The sequence below is a fragment of the Megalopta genalis genome, chromosome 3 (assembly GCF_051020955.1).
Source record: "Megalopta genalis isolate 19385.01 chromosome 3, iyMegGena1_principal, whole genome shotgun sequence".
In the NCBI taxonomy this organism is placed as follows: domain Eukaryota; kingdom Metazoa; phylum Arthropoda; class Insecta; order Hymenoptera; family Halictidae; genus Megalopta; species Megalopta genalis.
Window position 1 is genome coordinate 32,023,828 of NC_135015.1, and position 21,665 is coordinate 32,045,492.

At 47.7% G+C, this 21,665-nt stretch overlaps 2 protein-coding genes across 4 annotated transcripts in view; one reads left to right on the forward strand and one right to left on the reverse strand.

Annotated features, from left to right (window-relative positions):
- Window positions 1-637: 637 nt before the first annotated feature.
- LOC117221488 (uncharacterized) lies at window positions 638-17,727 on the forward strand. Of its 3 annotated transcripts, XM_076520618.1 has the most exons (6): window positions 638-1,076; window positions 2,473-2,526; window positions 2,622-3,063; window positions 10,059-11,016; window positions 11,747-12,839; window positions 13,306-17,727. In XM_076520618.1, exons 3-6 carry the CDS (start codon window positions 2,921-2,923, stop codon window positions 15,282-15,284), a joined length of 4,173 nt encoding a protein of 1,390 aa, XP_076376733.1. In that variant the 5' UTR covers window positions 638-1,076; window positions 2,473-2,526; window positions 2,622-2,920; the 3' UTR covers window positions 15,285-17,727. The 3 variants fall into 3 exon arrangements, with proteins under 3 accessions (XP_076376733.1, XP_076376732.1, XP_076376734.1); XM_076520617.1 differs by lacking the exon at window positions 2,473-2,526; XM_076520619.1 differs by lacking the exons at window positions 638-1,076; window positions 2,473-2,526; window positions 2,622-3,063 and adding an exon at window positions 7,272-7,457.
- The window catches only part of kl-2 (dynein heavy chain 2, axonemal kl-2), a 71,459-nt gene continuing 66,454 nt past the window's right edge, over window positions 16,661-21,665 (reverse strand). The window contains exons 60-63 of the mRNA XM_076519478.1: window positions 21,085-21,492; window positions 19,089-19,607; window positions 17,817-17,967; window positions 16,661-16,815 (exon numbers count right to left, since the gene is read on the reverse strand). Coding sequence (XP_076375593.1) covers window positions 16,661-16,815; window positions 17,817-17,967; window positions 19,089-19,607; window positions 21,085-21,492 — 1,233 coding nt within the window. The remainder of the gene's footprint in view (window positions 16,816-17,816; window positions 17,968-19,088; window positions 19,608-21,084; window positions 21,493-21,665) is intronic.

Sequence of the window (21,665 nt, forward strand, 5' to 3'; positions counted from 1 at the left end):
TCTCTCTCTTTTCTGGCCGCGGACGTCCCCTAACTTCGCTCGCGCTTGCACGACCCTCAGAAATTGCATGCGAGATCCTAGCGTAACTTACTTCGAGAGCGGGCAAATCGTGTTTAGTTTTCGAGATTTTCCTGCAACGCAAACAGAATGAGCTAGAACGTATCGCGGTGTCCGAGACGGATGATCCTTGAGCAGAGTTCCAGCCACCCTTATTTTATACTTCGAGCGGACGGGACCGTGTTAAGCTTCTCACGCCGCATTTTCAAGATCTCCTGCAACACCGGCCGGAATAACCGAAACGTTTCGCAGCGTCCGAGGCAATGAAACGGCTGAATTATCGACCAGCGGAATAATATACGAGGATTAATTCTTCCGGTTCTGTAGGCCGCCGGATTTCGACGATCGCACAATGAACGCAGAGATTCGGCACGCAAATTCGTTCGAGCAACGGAGAGGACGTTGGGCTGCGAATTCCCGCGATTTACGCGGCTGCGAAGCCCGGCAAGGCCCAGGAAGCCCCTTCTTGCCACGATCTTGCGTCTGGCATCGCATTACGCGTCCCTATGTACGTTATAAGCGGAAAAAGAGGATACGGCGACGGCCAGAACGAGAGCCGAACGAACGACCCCTTGCCACGGCCAGTGAGGCTTTAGCGTCGGGATCAGCCGCGTGTCCACAAATCACCATGGAACGGTCGCGATCGACGCGTGTCCGTGCGTTCTCTCTGTAGAGGGAGTCGGTTGTTATCGATTATTCATTAAGAGTACGCGCGTGCTTCGCCGAGAATGTCTAACGAGCGCACAGTTCACTTTCGTAATTGCTACGGCCGCGAGGGGTGACCGACCGATGGTCCACCGTGGACACGTTGATTCTCACGTGACGGCTGCGTAACGCACGTGGCGAACACCTGTTCGATAGAGTTTTCGTTTATCGGGACTTCCCTGTATTAGTTTCCCCGGGTTGATGGTCCATTAAATTCAACGCCAGTGGTTCATTGACGGCGACGCGAGCGCCGTTATGGTTCGTTGATAACCTTCGACCCCATCCAAAGTTCGTCCACAGATCGTCGCTATCAGGTAAATGTCCACGCGATGCTTTAAACCGGCGATTCATTCGAGGGGTCTTCTTTTGAACGATGCAGCGGAAGCTGCGCGAAATTGCGGCACCGTTTCTCGTTCGATCGTTAGAACGATAGCGATCTTCTCTGATTAAATCTCGGACGGCGGAGCATTCTCGCAATTGTATTATTCACGATGTTTATAGCAATTCAGAGCTTCGCTAATTTTTCGGAACATTTTTGAAAATATTGCAGATTTTTTGCACTTTTTTCTTGTTCCTAATGTAACAGTAATTTCTTTCGTTTAATTGCCGACAATTAAGTAACCGAGCGAACGATTTATATACTCTGGATCAAAATAGACTCAGCCGTCGCCTTGCTAGGGTCAACGGATTGAACATAATCGTGGCGTAGCTTACACATTGCTCAGTCTTTCTTCTTAAGTCCTCGAGCAAATCGAGTCCTCCGTCGACTAATCCGCAACATCCGGGATGAAAGAAGCATGTGATCGATCTATCGAGACTCCATTAACATCTCGAAGAACACAAAGACCTCGTCGGACTCGACGGAACAAATCCGCGCAAGATTCGCAATCCGTTCATTATTTATAGCTCGGCGAAATCTCCAGCGATCCGTATTGTCATCTCGGAGGCTCTCCGGAGGTTCTCCAGGGATCTCTCTATCAATCCTCCGCTCGTCTCGAAGGTGTCGATGATCCTCTGTAATAGTCGAAAGCTTCTCAGCGTCGCTCGGCCACCGCAGGATAAAAAACGCGAGGCGATGGCTCGTGTTTCATTACCTAGCCGGCCGTCGATCCCCGATTCTTCTTATATAACGCGGACCAGTCCGTGATCGAGAGAGAGTGTAGGTGCGATCGAGACTCGATCGCGGCCCGTCGATGTGTTCGACTCGGCGTCCTCTCGCCTCTCCCCCGCCGGGGACGGCTCATTTCGGCGTAATCCCGCTTTAATTGCCCCTATCTGCGACTGTTTCCCTCGGCGTTATCACCGCCGGCCAGTCGAAACGCTTTTCCAGTTCCGTTCTGTTCCCACTTCCGATCGTAATTCGTCAGACGGCCGTCCCAAATTTCCTTCTTTCCCCGGCCGGAGGCACCGAGTAACCTGATTTCATGCATCGTTCGATTTGCCCCACTATTTGCTGCTTCTTTATCCGCCATCTCGACGCGTTATCTTCGTCCACGCGTGTCTCATTTAACAACGAACGAAATCTATTACAATTGCGAACGATTAAACCTATTTTTCGTAGGCCTAACATCTTCGTCTCCGTCCGCCATCTTTACGCGCCTCCTCATCTTCGCGCGTTCGATTCCCAGCGTCGTTTTAAATATAAATATAAATTATAATATAATAATATAATATAATAATATGAACGTTTATAAATATAAATTTCCCAAGGCCTGTCGGGATCAAATGAAAGGGATCGGATAGAATACGCGAAGGAAGAACATAGTAAATAAAGTAAAACAATTGCCAACGGTATCGCCGGCGCCGAAAATCGCCGGACGAATCGACGGGTACTTTAAAAGTTCGATCGACTTGTTCAGGGATGCCGGAATCAGCTGAATAAAGTGTCAACGCATCCGACAATAGAGCGACCACACACCGTCCCGACGTGGCCGGGGGCCATCTTTGTGCGAACTTCCCGGGGCCAGGGCGGCACAAAGGCGCACGGGGCCGGAAGTTGCCGGTGATTCGACTCGGTTTCCGCCAGGTAAACCGAGAATAGACGCGGCACGAGACGGCCAAGATCGACGTCGCTGGCCAGTCAGCGATCGACGATCGAGTCGATACGGCTCGCGGATTATCCGGCTCGCAGTTTTGCTACGACGGTCGAGCGAGCACGATGGAGGAACGCAAACGGGCCACGGAAAGGACCCCTCTCACGAGGCCTCTGGATTCCCCCGATTATGTGGAATTTGCGAGCCTTTTGAGGCACCGGAAGTCGAGGATCAGACAGTTCCAGTGCTGCGTCTGTGCCACTTTGATGTGAGTCCTCTGAAATCTTCTTTTTTTTCTATTTTTGAGCGGCTAGAAAAATCACCCGCAATTGTCGTCCTGTCGCAATTGCAGTTTTATAGAAGAAACACAGTAAATTCTTCCTAATTGACGCTCAGATTGGAAACAAAAATCTACAAATTAGGAAGAAGGCTTGTTTTTGTAGTCGTTGATAATCGGTAACTATAAAAGAGAGCCGCAAGGCTCGAGTAATCGTATCTCCTCTTCCCAAATTTCTTCATTTTTGTGTAGAAACTGAGCGTTAATTAGGGAGAATTTACTTGTTAGTTAGCAGTGAATTAAAAGTGAGACGAGCATGATGAAAGTTTGGAGACATTGCGGAGAACGTGTAACCTACGTAATCGAAAAGCCTGCACAGTTTTATTAGCTCGAGTCGTAAATAAAGTCCTTTGTCCTTTATCAGGCATTTATTTTGTTCTTTTTTATTTATCTCTTTATTTTTGTAATTTATTTATTTCATACCCTTATCTATTTAGTGAAAGCGAAAACTCGTTTGTCCCGGTGACTCATAGCGGGTAGATACGAACAATAGATTCTACTTAGCTGCATCGGAAGTTATTTACGACTCAATCTGATAGTACAGATATTGCGTCTATGGTGCTGTAGAATAGATTGTATTAATTAGCAGTGTTTAATTTCGAGTTCGGTTATATTGTTTAGTGCTGCGAGAAATCGTACGACGACTACGAGCATTTCTCTCGCGGCCATTTTGTGTGCATTTAGCCTTTTAGAGTCGCAGATAAGTTTCAGCAGGGAGTTTGCCTAAATCAGATAAATTCTAGATCAAGAATTGATTCAAAAAAGAGATTTTGCTTCCAATATTTGTGGAATAATTTTGATTTTTAGAGTCGCGGATAAATTTCAGCACGGAGCTTACCTAAATCAGATAAATTCTAGATCAAGAATTTATTCAAAAGAGAGATTTTGCTTTCAATATCTGTGGAATGATTTTGATTTCTAGAGTCGCGGATAAATTTCAGCACGGAGCTTACCTAAATCAGATAAATTCTAGATCAAGAATTTGTTCAAAAGAGAGATTTTGCTTCCAATATTTGTGGAATGATTTTGATTTTTAGAGTCGCGGATAAATTTCAGCACAGAGCTTACCAAAATCAGATAAATTTTAGATCAAGAATTTATTCAAAAGAGAGATTTTGTTTCCAATATTTGTGGAATGATTTTGATTTTTAGAGTCGCGGATAAGTTCCAGCACGGAGCTTACCTAAATCAGATAAATTCTAGATCAAGAATTGATTCAAAAAAGAGATTTTGCTTCCAATATTTGTGGAATGATTTTGATTTCTAGAGTCGCAGATAAATATCAGCACGGAGTTTACCTAAATCAGATAAATTCTACATCAAGAATTTATTTAAAAAAGAAATTTTGCTTTCAATATTTGAGCCGTTTATTTTGAAAGTGGCATAAGTCACTTTGTTTTTAAGTCGGTCACTTTGTTTTTAAGTCGATATATCTAAGGGTTTGCGTTTTAACACGTTTAAAAATATGGATGCTAACTTTCGAGAAGATTTACTTGTATTTGTTATCTCAGGATATCGATATTTTTCTCAGTATAAATAATTTCGTATAAACATTAAAAAATCACCACTTTTCATTACGGTAAAGTAACTTATGCCACTTTCAAAATAAACGGCTCATTTGTGGAATAATTTTGATTTTTAGAGTCGCGGATAAGTTACAGCACGGAGCTTGCCTAAATCAGATAAATTCTAGATGAAGAATAATCTTGATAAATCTTGACATTCTTGAAACATTCCTGAATATTCTACTTCTAATCACAAGTCATTTTTATCGCGATCAAAGATGACTTTACCGTTCCACAAAGTGCCACAATTTCCGTCATCTGTTCAGAATTAACAAGAAGTCTCAATTATTATTTATACAACGATCGCGGAGCTGTTCCGCGTTACGCGTCGCCCGATCCGCGAGACAGATAGCATTGTTTTCTCGGCGACTATGAATTCGATGCTGCGAATTCTCGGACGTAGAACCGGCACCGTGTACCGTGCGTTTAAACATTTGCAACAATAGCACGGCAGGATTGGCAATTAAGGAACGTTCTCGATACGAACGCATTACCTCCTCTAATCCGATTTGCGCGGCGGCGGGACGGGGCGGGGCGAGGCGTCGACGAACGGTGTTGTTCTACGGTCGCATTAAAAAAATATGCGTCTGTTATTACAAAGCGTGTTTATATAATTGCGAGTTGCGTGGCACTCGCGGTGCAACGGGGCGCAGAGACATTTTAAATAAATCTAGCCGCGAGGAACGACGCATTGGCCGAGTCGTCGTTAACGATTCGTCGGCCCGGGCAAACGTATCTGTTTCCCTGATCTACCAGCCTGCACGTTCGTACCATAAATCGCGAAATCTTCTATCGCGGAGACCTAACGCCGAAAAATGATCCACGGTCCCAGGACCGGAATCGTTTGCACATCGATGCAGCCGGCTGAAATAGAAATTTAGTATTATACGTAGGTGCGTAGATCGCAACAGCCTGCGAATCTTCGTTCGAGAAATTAATCGAACACCGACGAACACTGTTCATACTGTACTGTACACTGCACACTGCACACTGAAAACGACAAGTAATAGCAAAATTAACACTAAACCTGCCGCGGTCAAAGTGACCGCTTTCTTATTTTGCAATTCTGCACAGTTTCGAGACTCTTTCGTGTAAAACGCTTGAATAAGTTATATTACTGGAGCAAGCTTTATTATAAAAACTTTACAAATTGTAAATAAAATCGGTCTTCTCACTTTTGTAAAGCAGTACATGTCAGTTGGTATTACTGCTTGGTAGGTTTAGTGTTAAGAACAAAAGGTATTTCGGTCATTGTTCGCTAACACAACCTTGACATTAACACTATGCCGTCTGATGGGATCACGTTGGTGCCATGCAAAAGTTATCTGTTGTATGCCGGTGGTACCACTTTGGTGCCATTTTAAAAAACTGAAATAACATTTGAACTATATTTCTTGGGTGTTAAAAGACAGCAAAGTAACTATAGCATTGTGCTTGTTTAACTAAGAATTAAGTACGAAAATTCTTGGATGACTAATCATAATTTTAGGAATTTATATTACCGATATCTTCCAAATTTTTTTTAAAAATTTACAATTTCCAAGCTATTATGCCGGCGTTAAACAAAAGAATCGTATCTAAGATTTGCGGACGGCATAGTGAAGAGATTCGAATCGTCTAAGTCCAGTTTGAAAAACGTTATCGTGTTCCGAAAGCTGTTCGGGCACTTTTCGTCGGAGTCAGCGTTTTCTGAAGTTACCAAATGCTGCGGCAAAGTCGAAGACAGATCTTCTAACATAATCTTGACATTAAAAAAGATTCAAATCGTCTAAGTCCAGTTTGAAAAAAGTCATCGCGTTCCGAAAGCTGTTCGGGCACTTTTCGTCAGAGTTAGCGTTTTCTGAAGTTACTAAATGCTCCGGCAAAGTCGAAGACAGATCTTCTAACATAACTTTGTCATTAAAAAAGATTCAAATCGTCTAAGTCCAGTTTGAAAAAAGTCATCGCGTTCCGAAAGCTGTTCGGGCTCTTTTCGTCAGAGTCAGCGTTTTCTGAAGTTACCAAATGCTGCGGCAAAGTCGAAGACAGATCTTCTAACATAACTTTGTCATTAAAAAAGATTCAAATCGTCTAAGTCCAGTTTGAAAAAAGTCATCGCGTTCCGAAAGCTGTTCGGGCTCTTTTCGTCAGAGTCAGCGTTTTCTGAAGTTACCAAATGCTGCGGCAAAGTCGAAGACAGATCTTCTAACATAACTTTGTCATTAAAAAAGATTCAAATCGTCTAAGTCCAGTTTGAAAAAAGTCATCGCTTTCCGAAAGCTGTTCGGGCACTTTTCGCCATAGTTAATGTTTTCCGAAGTTACTAAATGCTACGGCAAAGTCGCGAAGACAGATCTTCCCACAGCAAAAGCGGATTTTTTGTCTCCTCGATCGGGATCCTCGAGGATCCGGTCCTGCGGATCGCGCGGGGGGAAGATGCTCGGAGGATCGCGGTCCCGGATTATAAATACGCGACGATGATTTCCATCGCGCCCGGCCGGGAAAAATGCCCGTGTATCCATTCCCCACCGTAAGCGGATACTTAGGTATAGTCATCGGCCGGCTCTCGAGCGACGTCGTGCCGGTGATCGGCTTCAGTGCGGCCGCGGCCAGATCGCGGGCAGGAAAGACGAGGACGAGGAGTATGCCGTCGACGGAGACGACCTCGTTGACCGGCGACAAGCCGGCCAGGGTTTATTACGTCCGCGACTCTTATCCGTTCCATTCCCACCGGAGGAGACAGAAACTGCAGCTGCGATGCGTCGTGTACACCATCGCGACGTGAGTTTTCCTTCCCCTCGCGCCGACCTCTTCCCTTCGTTCACCGCCTTCTCGGCTGACCCGCCGCGATCGGATCCGCTCTACCAAAGAAAATGTGCTCCGCCGTGGCGTCCGATAGGCGGGAAAAGTGCTAAACATCCTGGACAGCCTTGACTCTTCGGGGACTCGCCGCCGCGCGAACTTTTCGCCGCGTTCAACCCTCCCCGCGTGTACGAGATACGCGTCGGGTCGCCGATAATGTTGATTCGGATGGACGTTGTTTGGTCGTTGCGACGATTTTTAAAATTTAGTATCTTAGCGGACGGAGAGGCGTGGCTATTTTTTTAAGCCTTTTGGAGTTTTCGTTACTGCGGATTTACGATTTATTGCAATGTTTCGATGCTGCAGATAATTGTACGGAGATTGTTACAGCGTTGGGTCGCCGATAATGTTTATTCGGATAGACGTTGTTTGGTCGTTGCGACGATTTTGTAAAATTTAGTATCTTAGCGGACGGAGAGGCGTGGCTATTTTTTAAAGACTTTTGGAGTTTTTATTACTGCGGATTTACGATTTATTGCAATTTTTCGATGCTGCAGATAATTGTACGGAAATCGTTATAGCGTCGGGTCGCCGATAATGTTGATTCGGATGGTCGTTGTTTGGTCGTTGCTACGATTTTGTAAAATTTCATATTTTAGTGGACGGAGAGGCGTATCTATTTTTTAAAGGCTTTTGGAGTTTTTATTACTGCGGATTTACGATTTATTGCAATTTTTCGATGCTGCAGATAATTGTACGGAGATTGTTACAGCGTTGTTTCGAGATTGTTTACGCTTGTTGGCTGTGCGGGGGTTAAATTAATGTAACTGCAATTTTTGCTGTAATCCTAGTGCGGTGCCACTGTTAGGGGTGCGCATGAATGATTACAAAGCCTCTAATGGACGATTTGCTCGAGGATAAAAATCTGTCGTTCCCGTTTGCAGAGCTCAAATTATTGCTCGATATTATTATTATTCGTCCACCCTTAGGGGACGACAGTGAACTCCGTTTTCGGAGTTGATCTTCGTCTTTCAGCTATTTTTTTAAAGCGACAGTTAACTTTATGTTTTATTCCAAGACTCTGTTTCGTCGAAACAAGTAAACTGCAAATTCTGAGGATTTTTTAAAGCTTCTGTATCTTGCGATACACGATCCATCAACGAATCGATGGAAACGGTTTAGAGAAATTCAGGCGAAAGAATCCTAAAAAACGATGACAAGCATTTTCCAATAGGTAAACCCTTCTGTTTCGAAGGGCTGCGTGTAGGCAGAGTTTTCCGCGACTTTACCGTGATGCACTGGCCTGGTTTCGGACAGCGCAACAACAGAACCGGGTTCTTTTAAGAATCAGAAATGTCGGAGTCTCTGCGGGGAAACGGGGAGACGTTGCGGTTTCTCGGTTGCGGTTAGGTGTTCTTGTTGCTCGCGATGAAATATCAACGAGGCGGTGAGCATGCGTGTGTGTGGATCGAGTAGAATCCGAAGACAGAAAGAAAAAGTGAGAGAGAGAAAGAGAGGGAGAAATAGAGAGAGAGAGAGAGAGAGGGCGAATGAGGGAGAGAGAAACCGAGAGAGAGAGAGCGAATGAGAGAGAGAGCGAATGAGGGAGATAGAAACCGAGAGAGAGAGAGAGCGAATGAGAGCGAGAGAGAGAGAAACCGAGAGAGAGAGAGCGAATGAGAGAGAGAGCGAATGAGGGAGATAGAAACCGAGAGAGAGAGAGAGCGAATGAGAGAGAGAGAGAGAGAGAGAGAAACCGAGAGAGAGAGAGCGAATGAGAGAGAGAGCGAATGAGAGAGAGAGAAACCGAGAGAGAGAGAAACCGGGAGAGAGAGCGAATAAGAGAGGGAGAAACCGAGAGAGAGAAAAAGAGAAAGAGAGCGAAGGAACGATAGAAACAGGACGGCAAGAGAAACGCGACGATACGGAGGTGCACGATCGCAGCGATTCGGTTGTTCGAGGGTTTCCCGAGGCATCGGATGATAAGTATTAGGAGCAACGGGTTCTGTTCTTATTGTATTTGCGGCGAGCGTAATTCGCTTATAGGTCGCCTGGCAAACGTGTGCAGACAGAGTCTGCCGTATAGGCTGATTACGTGACGACGGCCTTGATTATACGCGTAATTGTATAGCGGCCGTGTGGTTGCCCAACGTTGCGAAAGAGTCTAAGAAATATTGCGGTTTAATTGGCATTCAGGATCGATTGATTAAGTCTGCACGACCGATGATTATTTAAATCGGGGCGAGAAGCTTCCGCGACAACGGGCCTCTTTCTTTCGTCGTAACTCCGTTCCAGTATTTACTCCGATTGGAATTTCGCTGCAATTAGAATTTCACTGCAATTGGAATTTCATTGGAAATTCATTGGAATTGAAATTCGACTGGAACTGTTGCTGCATACCAACGAAATTTTAATGCAAACGCGAATCTGCTCTTGATGCGACGATGCTTCTGTCGACAGAGAAAGTTGTCGTTCGATAAAAAGCAGAGCCCCTTAATTTACAAATTAAATTACAACAGCAAAACCCGCGCATTATGAAAGGAGGATCCTCTACTGACCTCGAACCTCTTCTTCTTGCAGCGCGATCTTCACGATGGCGCTGATAGTGACAGTGAGCTACTCGGTGAACCACGATCTGATAGACAACTCTCCGAACCTATCAACCTCCACGTCACCACAGTTCCCGAACCTAACTCTGAGCCTAGGATTCAGCCATCCGGCGTCCCCGCCTGCCTCGAACTCCGTCGAACTTGGCGGGAAAAGATCTACGGTTCTAACAGTGGACGAGTACAAAGAAGGGCTGGAGGCAGGTCGGCAGGCGATAACGGAGCGGCTGTTCGCCGACGCGGCCGCGTTGACGTCTCCGTTGCCGTCGCCGTCGCCGGCTTCGAGGCACCGTTACGCCGTCAGCACCTGCAGAAGCGTCAGGTCGCTGGCACTGGTCGCCGTCGGTGAGCTGGCCGCCACCAGGAAGATCGAGAGCGCCAGATCGATTCTGGGAGAGACGTCGGCCGTCGGCAGCTACTTCGACGGAGGCTGGGTGGCGCAGGGCGTCTGCAAATATCTGACGGAGCCCGATTGCCCGTCGAACAAGTACAGAACGTTCGACGGTAGCTGCAACAGACAGATGCAGCAGGGCGCAACCATGACGCCGTTTAGGAGAGTCCTTCCGGCGAACTACGCGGACGGCCTCGAAGCCCCGAGGAGGTCCACGACGGGCGAGGAGTTGCCTTCCGCCAGGGAAGTCAGCTTGAAGGTCCACAAGCCCGCGCCCAGCACCAATCCACGTTTCACCGTGATACTGGCCGTCTACGGACAGTTTCTGGATCACGATATCACCGCTACCGCGATCAGCCAAGGGATCAACGGCAGCTCTATCGCCTGCTGTCCGCCCTCCGTCGGGCACCCCGAGTGCTTCCCGGTCCCCGTCGCTTCCGGGGACCCGGTCTTCGACGTCACCGGCACCACCTGCATGGAGTTCGTCAGGTCCGCTCCTGCGCCGCAGTGCAAGCTGGGACCTAGGCAGCAGCTGAACCAGGTAGGAATTATTCTTTAGTTTGTCTTTAGAGCAAATTCTCAGCTTCGTTCTCGAAGCAAGCTGACTCGCGGATTGGGAATGTCGGCGACTTTCGCGAGCTTCCACGATTCTACGCACAGAGACGCGGGTCATTAGAGCGAGCAGCAGTCGATCGATTAAGCTCGTTAGGGCCGTGAAAACAGCGACGCGAGGCTACGCGATACAGAATTATACTATCTCCGGCGGACCTGACGATGGAACACCCGCGCTTGCAATAGTTTCTTTCATTCCCGAGGCGAACGCCTTAGCTGGGAAGCCTATTAGGAATCTTGTTAATAGCTCCCCGCCTGAAGGAAGCTTTTCTATCGTATCAAAGTCCCGCGAGAAGTTATCGGACCGCGTAATCGAAGGCACTTGTTGGTCCGCGAACGAAACGTCTAGAGCAGGGGTGTCAAACTCAAAAGCTAACTTGGGCCAAATAAACAATGCTTAACTTTAGGTGGGCCGCAAAAAGAAGATCAATGTTCATAGAAACAAATATTTTTATTTTGACCGGTACATTGTAATAAACATATATAAAGTTAAATTATTGTTTACGTCCTGATACTTGACATCAAAAATATTCATCTCGGGCCGCGAGTTTGACACCCCTGGTCTAGAGCGTTCGCACGACCCGCCGACTTCGATCGCCGACCATCAGATCGGAAAATGTCGCCGACGTCCGACGCATTAAAGCTATTCGTTGCGACAGATCACAGCGTTTATCGACGGATCGGCGATCTACGGATCGGACATCGGCGCGGCTCGCAGTCTGCGGTCCTTCTCGGGCGGTCGTCTCAGGATGCAAACGACCCCGGACAATCGCACTCTGCTGCCAGCCAGCACCAATCCGAACGACGGCTGCAACCGCGAGACCGAGAAGCTGAGGGGACGTTACTGTTTCGCGGCGGGCGACGCCAGAGCGAACGAGAACCTGCATTTGACGACGATGCACCTGCTGTGGGCGAGGCAGCACAACAAAGTGGCGGACCGATTGGCCGGGATCAATCCCGGCTGGGACGACGAGACGCTCTACCAGGAGACCAGGCGCATAATCGGCGCCCAGATGCAGCACGTCACCTACGAGGAATTCCTGCCGATCGTCCTGGGAGAGACGGAGGTGACCGCGAGAGGCCTGCGCCCTCTGAAGTCAGGCTACAGGATCTCGGACCCGCGGGATTCCGAGCTGGACCCCACTATAGCGAACAGCTTCGCAGCCGCGGCCTTCAGGTTCGCTCACACCTTGCTGCCCGGGCTGATGAGGATGACCGACGATCTGCGAGGCAGTTCATCCTACGTGGAACTCCATAGGATGCTGTTCAATCCCTATAGCTTGTACGCGCAGGACGGAGTGAAGAGATCGGTGGCGTCGGCCACGGAGAACGTTATCCAGATGACGTCGACTCACGTCACTTCTCAGCTGACCAACCACCTGTTCGAGGACCCCATCGGGAACGTAACGCTGCCCTGCGGCTTGGATCTGGTGTCCTTGAACGTCCAAAGAGGCAGGGACCACGGACTGCCAGGGTACACCCAGTGGAGGGAGCACTGTGGCCTGGGCAAGGTGGACAGTTTCTCCGATCTGGAGGGTCATTTGGATCCGCAGACGCTGCAGGATATTTCTGGGTTGTACAAGTCTGTCCACGACGTCGACCTTTATACCGGCGCTCTGGCCGAGCTGCCGAAGAGCGACGGGATCGTCGGGCCTACGTTTAATTGCTTGATTGCTGATCAGTTCGTCAGGTTGCAGAGGGGAGATCGGTTCTGGTACGAGTCCCCCGACCAGCCGTATCCGTTCACCGAAGGTGAGGGCAATTCTTTTTTCACGCTCCGCTGCTTCGGAAGATTTTATCGTAGCCTTGCCGAGTCCTCAAGGTCGCTGGCTTTCTTACACAGGGTCTCGCAATCCGAAAGTGGCGGGTTCCTCGGGTCATTCGAAGCAACTTTTTCCTTTACAAAAATGTTCTCCGAGGCATCGTTCACGAGTTATTAACGAAAACAATGACCAATGAGAGGCGAGCTTAGCTGGCGCGAGGCGACCGAGACAATGAGCGGAACTGGTCTTCGTGCGCTGGTTGGCTGGGCCGCCTCGCGTCAGCCGTACTCGATCCTTATTGGTCACAGTTTTTCGTTAATAACTCGTTAACGGTGCCTCGGAGAACATTTTTATAAAGGAAAAAGTTGTTTCGAATGATCCGAGGAACCCGCCATTTCTGGATTACGAGACATTTTTGGAACACCCTGTATAGTAATCGTCTCGAATGTTTCCAGACCAGCTGCAGGAGCTGCGCAAAACGTCGCTGGCTAGGCTGATCTGTGACTGTTCCGACGGAGTGTCTCAGATTCAGGCGGAAGTGATGAGAACCATCGATCCTAGCAACCCCATGCTCTCCTGCGAGGACATCCCAAGGCCGGCGTTCGACGCCTGGCGGGCAGACAGGATGAAGACACCCGTGCTGGGAGCCGCGTTCATGCCGTTCAACTGGACCGCGTTCAAAGACAGCATCAACAGCACCGTCAAGGACGTGGTGACCTACATCAACGATACTAGAGCAACGGCCACTGTCGACACGGACTGGGTAGCCTTCAGGAACTACATAAACAAGTCGTTCTCTGATCTGAGGAACCAGGTGTCCGCTCTGCATCCACGCGAATCCGCGGCAAGTTCTTCAGCACCGTTGGAGAACTCGTCGGAGTACCCGAATAGCTTCATCCTGCAGGCGGCAGGTGGTCCTCCGGACGTCTATCAGGACTGGGCCAAGTTTAAGAGCGACCTGGCGAAGTCCTTGAACGAGTCTATAGCCTCGATGAGCAATGGTCCAGCCGCGGCTGCCAAATGGATCGCGTTTAAGCAGGACATCGCCGATCGGTTCGCCGATCTGAAGACGCAGGTGGCTTCCATGAAGGCTGATCTTGCTCCGAAGACCTTGGCCAAGGTGTCCGAAGAGATGATCTTCGACTGGAAGAACTACAAGGACGACATAACGGCCTCTTTGAACGACACCATTATGGACATCGAGAAGAACATGCCGCCTCCAGGCGATCCAGCTTGGGCAGCCTATGGCGCCGACATCAGGGATAAATTCTTCGCTTTCCGGGACAAGGTTAACGGTCAGAGACCTTTAAAGGAGTTGGCAGCTAGAGGAGAAGCTTCCGACGAAGACTGGCTGAGCTACAAGGCGGACATCAAGAAGACCATCGACGATGCTGTGAAGAACATAAAAGACAGGATGCCTCCTCCTGGCGATCCCGCTTGGGCGGCCTACAGAGACGAGGTCATCAAGAATTTCTCCGCCTTCAGGACCACGCCGCCGCCGCCGCTCCTGTTCTCGGCGAAGGATCCTAAACGCGGTGCTCTGGGATCGGCTACGTTCAACAATAGCCAGCTGCCTAATTTGACGAACGATTGGATAGAGTTCCGGGCGCGGATCAACGACTCTCTTGCTCGGATCATCCAGGACATTCGGAGCAAGAGGCCGACTACTCACGACCCTGTCGGTTGGGCAGCCTTCAAGCAGTCCGTTGCGAACGACTTTGCGAAGTTCAGGGACGAGATCGCCAGCATGAAGGCGGAATTGGCTGCGAAGTACGACGAGCTGAGAACCGGCAAGGATGCGCCGAGTCTTCGGGCTGCTGCGAAAGGCGGTAGCACGTCGAAGTTCGACTACACCAAGTTCATCAGGCCTTACGTTCCCCCCGAGGACTGGATCGCCTTCAAGCAGCAGATCAACGATACCTTGACGAGCTTGCTGAACCGAGCGAACGCTACCGACGAGACGGACTTCGACGAGGTCCACGAGATGTTCGACAAGTCCTTCGCGGACCTGAAGACCGAGATCGCGTCCCTGAAGAGTCTGATCGCTCTGAGCAGAGGGAACAAGACCGCGGACTGGAGCAGCTTCCAGAAACAGTTGAACTCGACGGTGCAGGAGCTGGCGGACAGCGTTGGCGACGAGAGCAAGGCTTCCGCCGCGAACGTGCTGAGAGCCCTGTTCCAGACCGAGGACAAGCTGGCTGGACTGCAGCCTCCGGATGGTGCACCGCCCAAGGAATGGAAATGGTTCTCTTCGAAAATCAATCAGACTCTCTCGGACACCCTAAACGTGATCAGCGATAAGAAACTCTTGGCTCTGACGCTGAGGGCCGAGGCTTCGGACGCGTCGTCCTCCGACAGACCTCTGTCACAGTGGCTGATGATACCGTGTCTAATGACCGTTTTGCTGTCGAAGGTCAAATTGTTCGTCTGCTGAGACAGAGAGAGAGAGAGAGAGAGAGAGAGAGAGAGAGAGAGAGAGAGATACAGTTTTTTACCGTACGACTTGTATATATATATATGTTATTTATAGTCAAACTTTCGCACGCTAACTGCGACCTTGGACGATGGATCTTGATCTCGGTCGAACTAAGAATCGTTTATTTAACCTTTTAGGTACGGCTGAATTCTGCGCGAGGCTATTTCTCTGGACGGCAGAGTCTGATGTGTACTGTACACAGTCTGATACTGTATATACAGGGTGTCCCAAAAATGTCTCGCAATCCGAAAGTGGCGGGTTCCTCGGGCCATTTGAAGCAACTTTTTCCTTTAGAAAAATTTTCTCCGAGGCACCGTTAATGAGTTATTAACGAAAAACAGTGACCAATGAGAGTCGAGCTCGGCTGGCGCGAGGCGATCGAGCCAATGAGCGGAACTGGGCTTCGTGTGCTGGTTGGCTGGGCCGCCTCGCGTCAGCCGTACTCGATCCTTATTGGTCACAGTTTTTCGTTAATAAGCCGTTAACGGTGCCTCGGAGAACATTTTTATAAAGGAAAAAGTTGTTTCAAATGATCCGAGGAACCCGCCATTTCCGGATTGCGAGACATTTTTGGGACACCCTGTCGACTGTTGTAAATCGATGTGAAGACAAAAGAAGTGTGAAACAATGCATACGAAGACGATTATTTGGTTTATTATTTGGATTATTTGTTAGAGCAAGCCACTATAGTGGCGCGTCGTCCAAAGAGATGACATCCGCGAAAGCCATTATACTGACGTGTCGTTCTGAAAGATGACATCCGCGAAAGCCACTATAGTGGCGCATCGTGCCTAAAAGGTTAAGTTTTGAAACACGTTACCGATCGACTAGCAATAATTTCGCTCGATAAACCGATACGTGGACTACGATAAATGGGTAGTTAGACTCGGGTCAAAGTGGACCCGGCTGTCGTCCAAGGCGGTAGAATCGAGGCGGACGCATTATATCTCTAGAGAGACGATCTTCGAAATTCAACAAAGTCCGTAAAGAGAGTTCAAGGTACGACTTTGTGAATCTTCTGGAACTATTTAATTCGGACGGTAAACGTGTTAATAATTTTAATGAGTTGAGGATACTATAGCGGACTTATTCTAGCGACTCGATTGTCTGGTATTTCAGTGCGACCGTCTGCCAAAGGAACGTAACGGAACTCGATGCTTTAAAACTTTCGAACTTAACTTGAAAACTTTACTTTGCTTCGGTCTTAAAACTACTTTAACGTTAACTAATTTTTATAACTGTAAGCGTGTTTTCGCCGAGCGGAGCGGCTCGTACACGCGGCGGAAACACAAACGAATCTGTTCCTCTGTCGGAGACATTACGCTTAACGAGTCTTAAGTCGCGAGACTCAACAGGAGAGCGGTGCCCCGTTTTATCCAGAAATCGGATCCCTCGTGACCGGCGTTCAGGTCGACGGCGACGACGAACGATGCCCGTCCTTGGTCCCCGCTCCTTTGAGGATAATAGTAGCAGGGGCAGTTGTACAGACCTGAAATTGAACGCCGACGTTCTAGCCTGTCGCGGAGTCATCTTGCTCGATTTACCGAACAATTCTCAACCAGACTGTGAATGCTCGCGCGATTTTTCATGTACAGCGGCTTCGAATGTTTGTAGACAAATTCTCCGTATATCTGAATCGCTATAGTTTCGCAAAAAATAATCATACGGCGATGATGTTGGACTCATTTCAAAGCTCGGAGTATCTATTTTTGCGATCCTTAGTTGATTTTTATTAGAAACAGTTTCGCGTCGTGTAGCACGCGGGACAGCGAAGACATATTTTCACTAAATATTATGGAAATTCAATCGTCTGTAAAAACATCAAAAAATTTTTCTTTGAAATGAAACTACGGCGGATTTAAAGAGTGGAGCTTCCTCTTTCCAACGAGCTCTCAAACGTTGATCTACAATTTTTTTTCATTGTATTATCGAACTTTGAATGACAAGGGAGCCAGCTCCTTTTTGTATGCCTTAAGTCTCCGGCGCACTGTTCATTCAATGTTCGATAGAACAGCGAAAAAAAATCGTAGGTCAAAGTTTGAGAGCTCTTTGGAAAGAGGAAGCTTCGATCTTTAAATCAGCGGTAGTTTAGGTCCTGAGAAAAATTCTTCAAGGTTTCTACCGATAATTGAATATTCATAATTTTCGACGAAAAACTTGTCTCCAATTCACCGCCTGCTGCGTCGTGCAGAAAAATCTGAAAAAATATTTAACAACGGATTGTCAAAATAGAAACTTCTAGCTTTAAGCTGAGCCTAGTTTCTTCGTCGTAGGATTCTTTTTTGCGAAGTTACAAGCATTTTCATTCTAGAATCCACGGTCTGGCTATTGTCAGAGAAATCGTCGAACAAGTAGCGCGTAGAATCTTCAAATAATTAACGAAATAAACATTGTTATAAAATTCGGCGCAGCCTGATTCTGCCTCGAGTCGTTTTGAAACTCTCGGCGATGATAATTATCGCGCGTATAATTGACATTGTCGGTTCAAACCTTTTGTTCTTTTTCGAAGTTGCTCCGTGGGCCGGAAGTAGATTACCGGCATGTTGCAGACAAGTTGCATGGGCGCAGGCTCGACGAGGACGTTGTTTTTCTTATCCCAGCCGGCGCCTTCCAGAAAAACAGAGCGCACGTAGACGCCGTCCTAGACAGCGGGCCACGAAATCCCGGTAAGTAAATTTTCCTTAATTTCTTAACGGATGAGCGTAAACCGAAAGGGTTAATGAAGCGATTAAAACCGAACAACTATTGCCCCCCTGCATCCCCTATTTCAGACACGGTTAGAGTAGACCCGGGGAAGTTTCGGGTGTCGTGCAACTTGGTATATATTGGCCGTCATGAAGTCTACTGTAATCTAAGTTTAGAACTGGTATATTTCGGGTGCGCGGCGTAATGCGAGTTTTCGAGGGGAAAATTAGGTGCGGGGAATGGTCTTGTGTGTTTCTGGACCCTGGTAGCTTCGTACATAGCGTGCCTAACCGCCTCCCATCATACAGATTGGTTCCATCGATATAAATTCTGCCCCAAGATCCGGACCGCGCTGGAAAATTCGTAGGAGAAGCGCCGAGAACGGAAATCGATTTTCTCGCGAATGTAACCCTTTGCGACCGCGCGCTCGACTCTTTCCGAAAAATCATCGTCATCGTCTCTCTGGGCTATGAAATCTCGCATTAGGATACTCTCGAAGATCCCATAAAATCTTCTGAACTAGATTCGAGTGTCCGATTCAAGGCAGCGTTGGGCATCGATCGATTAAAAATTTTGATTCGATTAAACGATTGACGAAAACGATCATCGATCGTCGAAAAATCGACTATTAATCGATCGACGAAATTAATCGCCGTTCCTTCGATCGTCTGAAGGAAGTTGAAAAATGCCAGACAATATTTCCATGCTCATTGGAGACCTCAAGGTGCCTTTCCAGGATTAGGAGATGAAACCTGCCAGTTCTTTAGACTTTCCAGCCTTCTTCTAGGTCTAGCTCAGGATCCAAAACTATCATCGATCGTCGAAAAATCGACTATTAATCGATCGACGAAATTAATCGCCGTTCCTTCGATCATTTGAAGGAAGTTTAAAAAATGCCAGACAATTTTTCCATGCTCATGGGAGATCTCAGGGTGCCTTTCCAGGATTAGGAGATGAGACCTGCCAGCTCTCTAGACTTTCCAGCCCTCTTCTACGACTAGCTCAGGATCCGAACGCTGATCAGCTCACGAAGCCGCATTATCGAGGCCGAAAGTTCAATATAAAAAAAAGACTAACTTGAGGCGGTTCAATGATGGCTCCTTCGTCGATGGTGAACACGATGAACTCCCACGACAGAGAGTCGATCGAGACGTTCCAGAGCCGGGCGGACGTCTGCAGGACCGCCGTGAGGAACCCGGTCGGGAACGTGAACGCTGCCAACCAGAAAAGCAGCGGCGGATGGGTGCTTCGCGCCCATTCGCCGAAGTGTTCTACACGACTGACCAAATCCCTGGTCCAGGCGCCGAGCAGCTTCAGCGATGGGTATGCTATCAACCAGGCAGTCGGGACTCTTCCCTCGTTGACGCAGTGAAAGATCTCTTCCAGATCCGGGGACATCAGCACCAGACCTTTGATAGCTTCCCGCAGATCGTTTAGGCTAGTCCGAGTCTTTATCAGCAGAACGTTGTAGCGCTGTATCTCCTGCAGCAATACCACGTCCAACGGGGTCTTCTTCGGCCCTATCAGCTTCTGCGTTGTCTCGTAATCGATGTTCCCTGGGATCTTCGATAATATATCCGTGGTCAGCTGCGTCACCTGGTTCGTGCAAAGGCAAATTATGCGGACTCGAGATTCGAGAAAAATAGCTTCCAGGAATTTGGAAAAATCTGTGGAACTGTGGGAACGCGTAGAGCGCACGTTGATCCGCGTTGCGCAATTTTTGTGTGGCGAAAAAATTCGTTGCGAAGGGTCTTTGATCTTCTTAACTTTTGAGTCGATTCGATCGAATAATTGAGTCGATTGTTCGACTATCTCGCGACTCGTAGGAAGGCGAGCTTCGTTTTATTCGCTACCGAGCTCTAAACGCGACTAATGTTTTATAACAATGGCAAGATTGGATTTGTTTAGAATTAGATTAGATTTTTATCGGAATATGTGCTGCAGCGAAGAGAAGTTCGTACAAAAATGTCTAACAAAGACATTTTTACCAGGAAATTTTGCATCAGGAATTGTGAAAGAAAAAATCAGAGACCAGTCATTTTGATTGGTTCAAAAGTTAGGTTTAAAGTTCATAAACACTCCCACAGTGAATTCAGGCAGCAAACAAAAATCGTCGTACATTTTGTACAAGTAAATTCTCTCTGATGCAAAAATTTTACACAATTGCACCCTAATTGTACAGAGAAATGGACAATTTGGGAGGAGAAGATACGATTATTCGAGCCTTGTGACCCGTTCTTATACTTGTCGATTATCGGTAACTATGAAAACGATCTGCAAGGCTCGAATAATCGTGTCTTCTCTTTTCCCAAATCGTCGATTTTTGTGCGCAATCCGAGCGTCAATTAGGAAGAGAATTCACTGTACAGTAATGTCTCTCTAATTGACGCTCAGATTCTCCACAAAAATGGACAATTTAGGGAGAAGAGAGACGATTATTCGAGCCTTGCAACTCGTTTTCATAATTGTTGACAATTGGTAACTATAAAAACGAGTTGCAAGGCTCAAACAATCGTATCTCTTCTTTTCCCAAATCGTCGATTTTTGTGCGCAATCGGAGCGTCGATTAGGAAGAGAATTCACTGTACAGTAATGTCTCTCTAATTGACGCTCAGATTCTCCACAAAAATGGATAATTTAGGGAGAAGAGAGACGATTATTCGAGCCTTGCAACTCGTTTTCATAATTGTTGACAATTGGTAACTATAAAAACGCGTTGCAAGGCTCAAACAATCGTGTCTCCTCTTTTCCCAAATCGTCGATTTTTGTGTGCAATCGGAGCGTTGATTAGGAAGAGAATTCACTGTACAGTAATGTCTCTCTAATTGACGCTCAGATTCTCCACAAAAATGGACAATTTAGGGAGAAGAGAGACGATTATTCGAGCCTTGCAACTCGTTTTCATAATTGTTGACAATTGGTAACTATGAAAACGATCTTCAAGGCTCAAACAATCGTATCTCCTCTTTTCCCAAATCGTCGATTTTTGTGCGCAATCCGAGCGTCAATTAGGAAGAGAATTCACTGTAACCCGAACCTTGCGGTTCGAGATTTACTGTCGTGGTTCAGCCACCTTTTCCTCGACGGTGGTCTCCTCCTCGGCCATCGCCTGCACCTGCAGACCCATCAGTGTCTCGAACATGTTTCTGGTCTCCATGATCAGGCACGTGATGTCCGCGTTCGGATGCTGGCCGAACGCTTCCGGCTTGTCGACGCTCGGCAAGACCGAGACGAAATCGCGATAGGACGCCAAGGAGGCGTCCCTCGGTATGTAATAGTCTGATAGCGACGACAAACGATAATTGGGCACGTTCAGCGCGTCCTCGTTGAAATACTGTTGGACGTAGGTTATCAACAACCGGCGGTCCCAATCGTCCGTCACGTGGCCGCCGTAGCAAACACCTGCTATCAGATATTTCAGCGAATCCCAAGGCGTGATCGGGTATTCGTCCAGATAGACTTGCAGAAGGTTCTCCGAGACCTGTCGACGGTCATCGAACGGTCATCATCGACGACCATCGTCACACGAATTTCGATTATAATATAGGGTGACCGATCGCCGCGCCTTTCGTTCGTTCTCGCGCATAATTAACTCATCGACAATAAATGTAGTTATCTTTTAATTTTAAGTCGATTACGTCGTAACTCGCGATC

What these genes read in the sequence shown, in the direction of transcription:
- LOC117221488 (XM_076520618.1), top strand. Translation starts at nt 2,921, where the DNA reads ATGGAGGAACGCAAACGGGCCACGGAAAGGACCCCTCTCACGAGGCCT. An exon ending in TGCGTCTGTGCCACTTTGAT is followed by an intron (nt 3,064 to 10,058) that starts GTGAGTCCTCTG and finishes TTCTTCTTGCAG; the next exon opens with CGCGATCTTCACGATGGCGC. An exon ending in GCCGTATCCGTTCACCGAAG is followed by an intron (nt 12,840 to 13,305) that starts GTGAGGGCAATT and finishes GAATGTTTCCAG; the next exon opens with ACCAGCTGCAGGAGCTGCGC.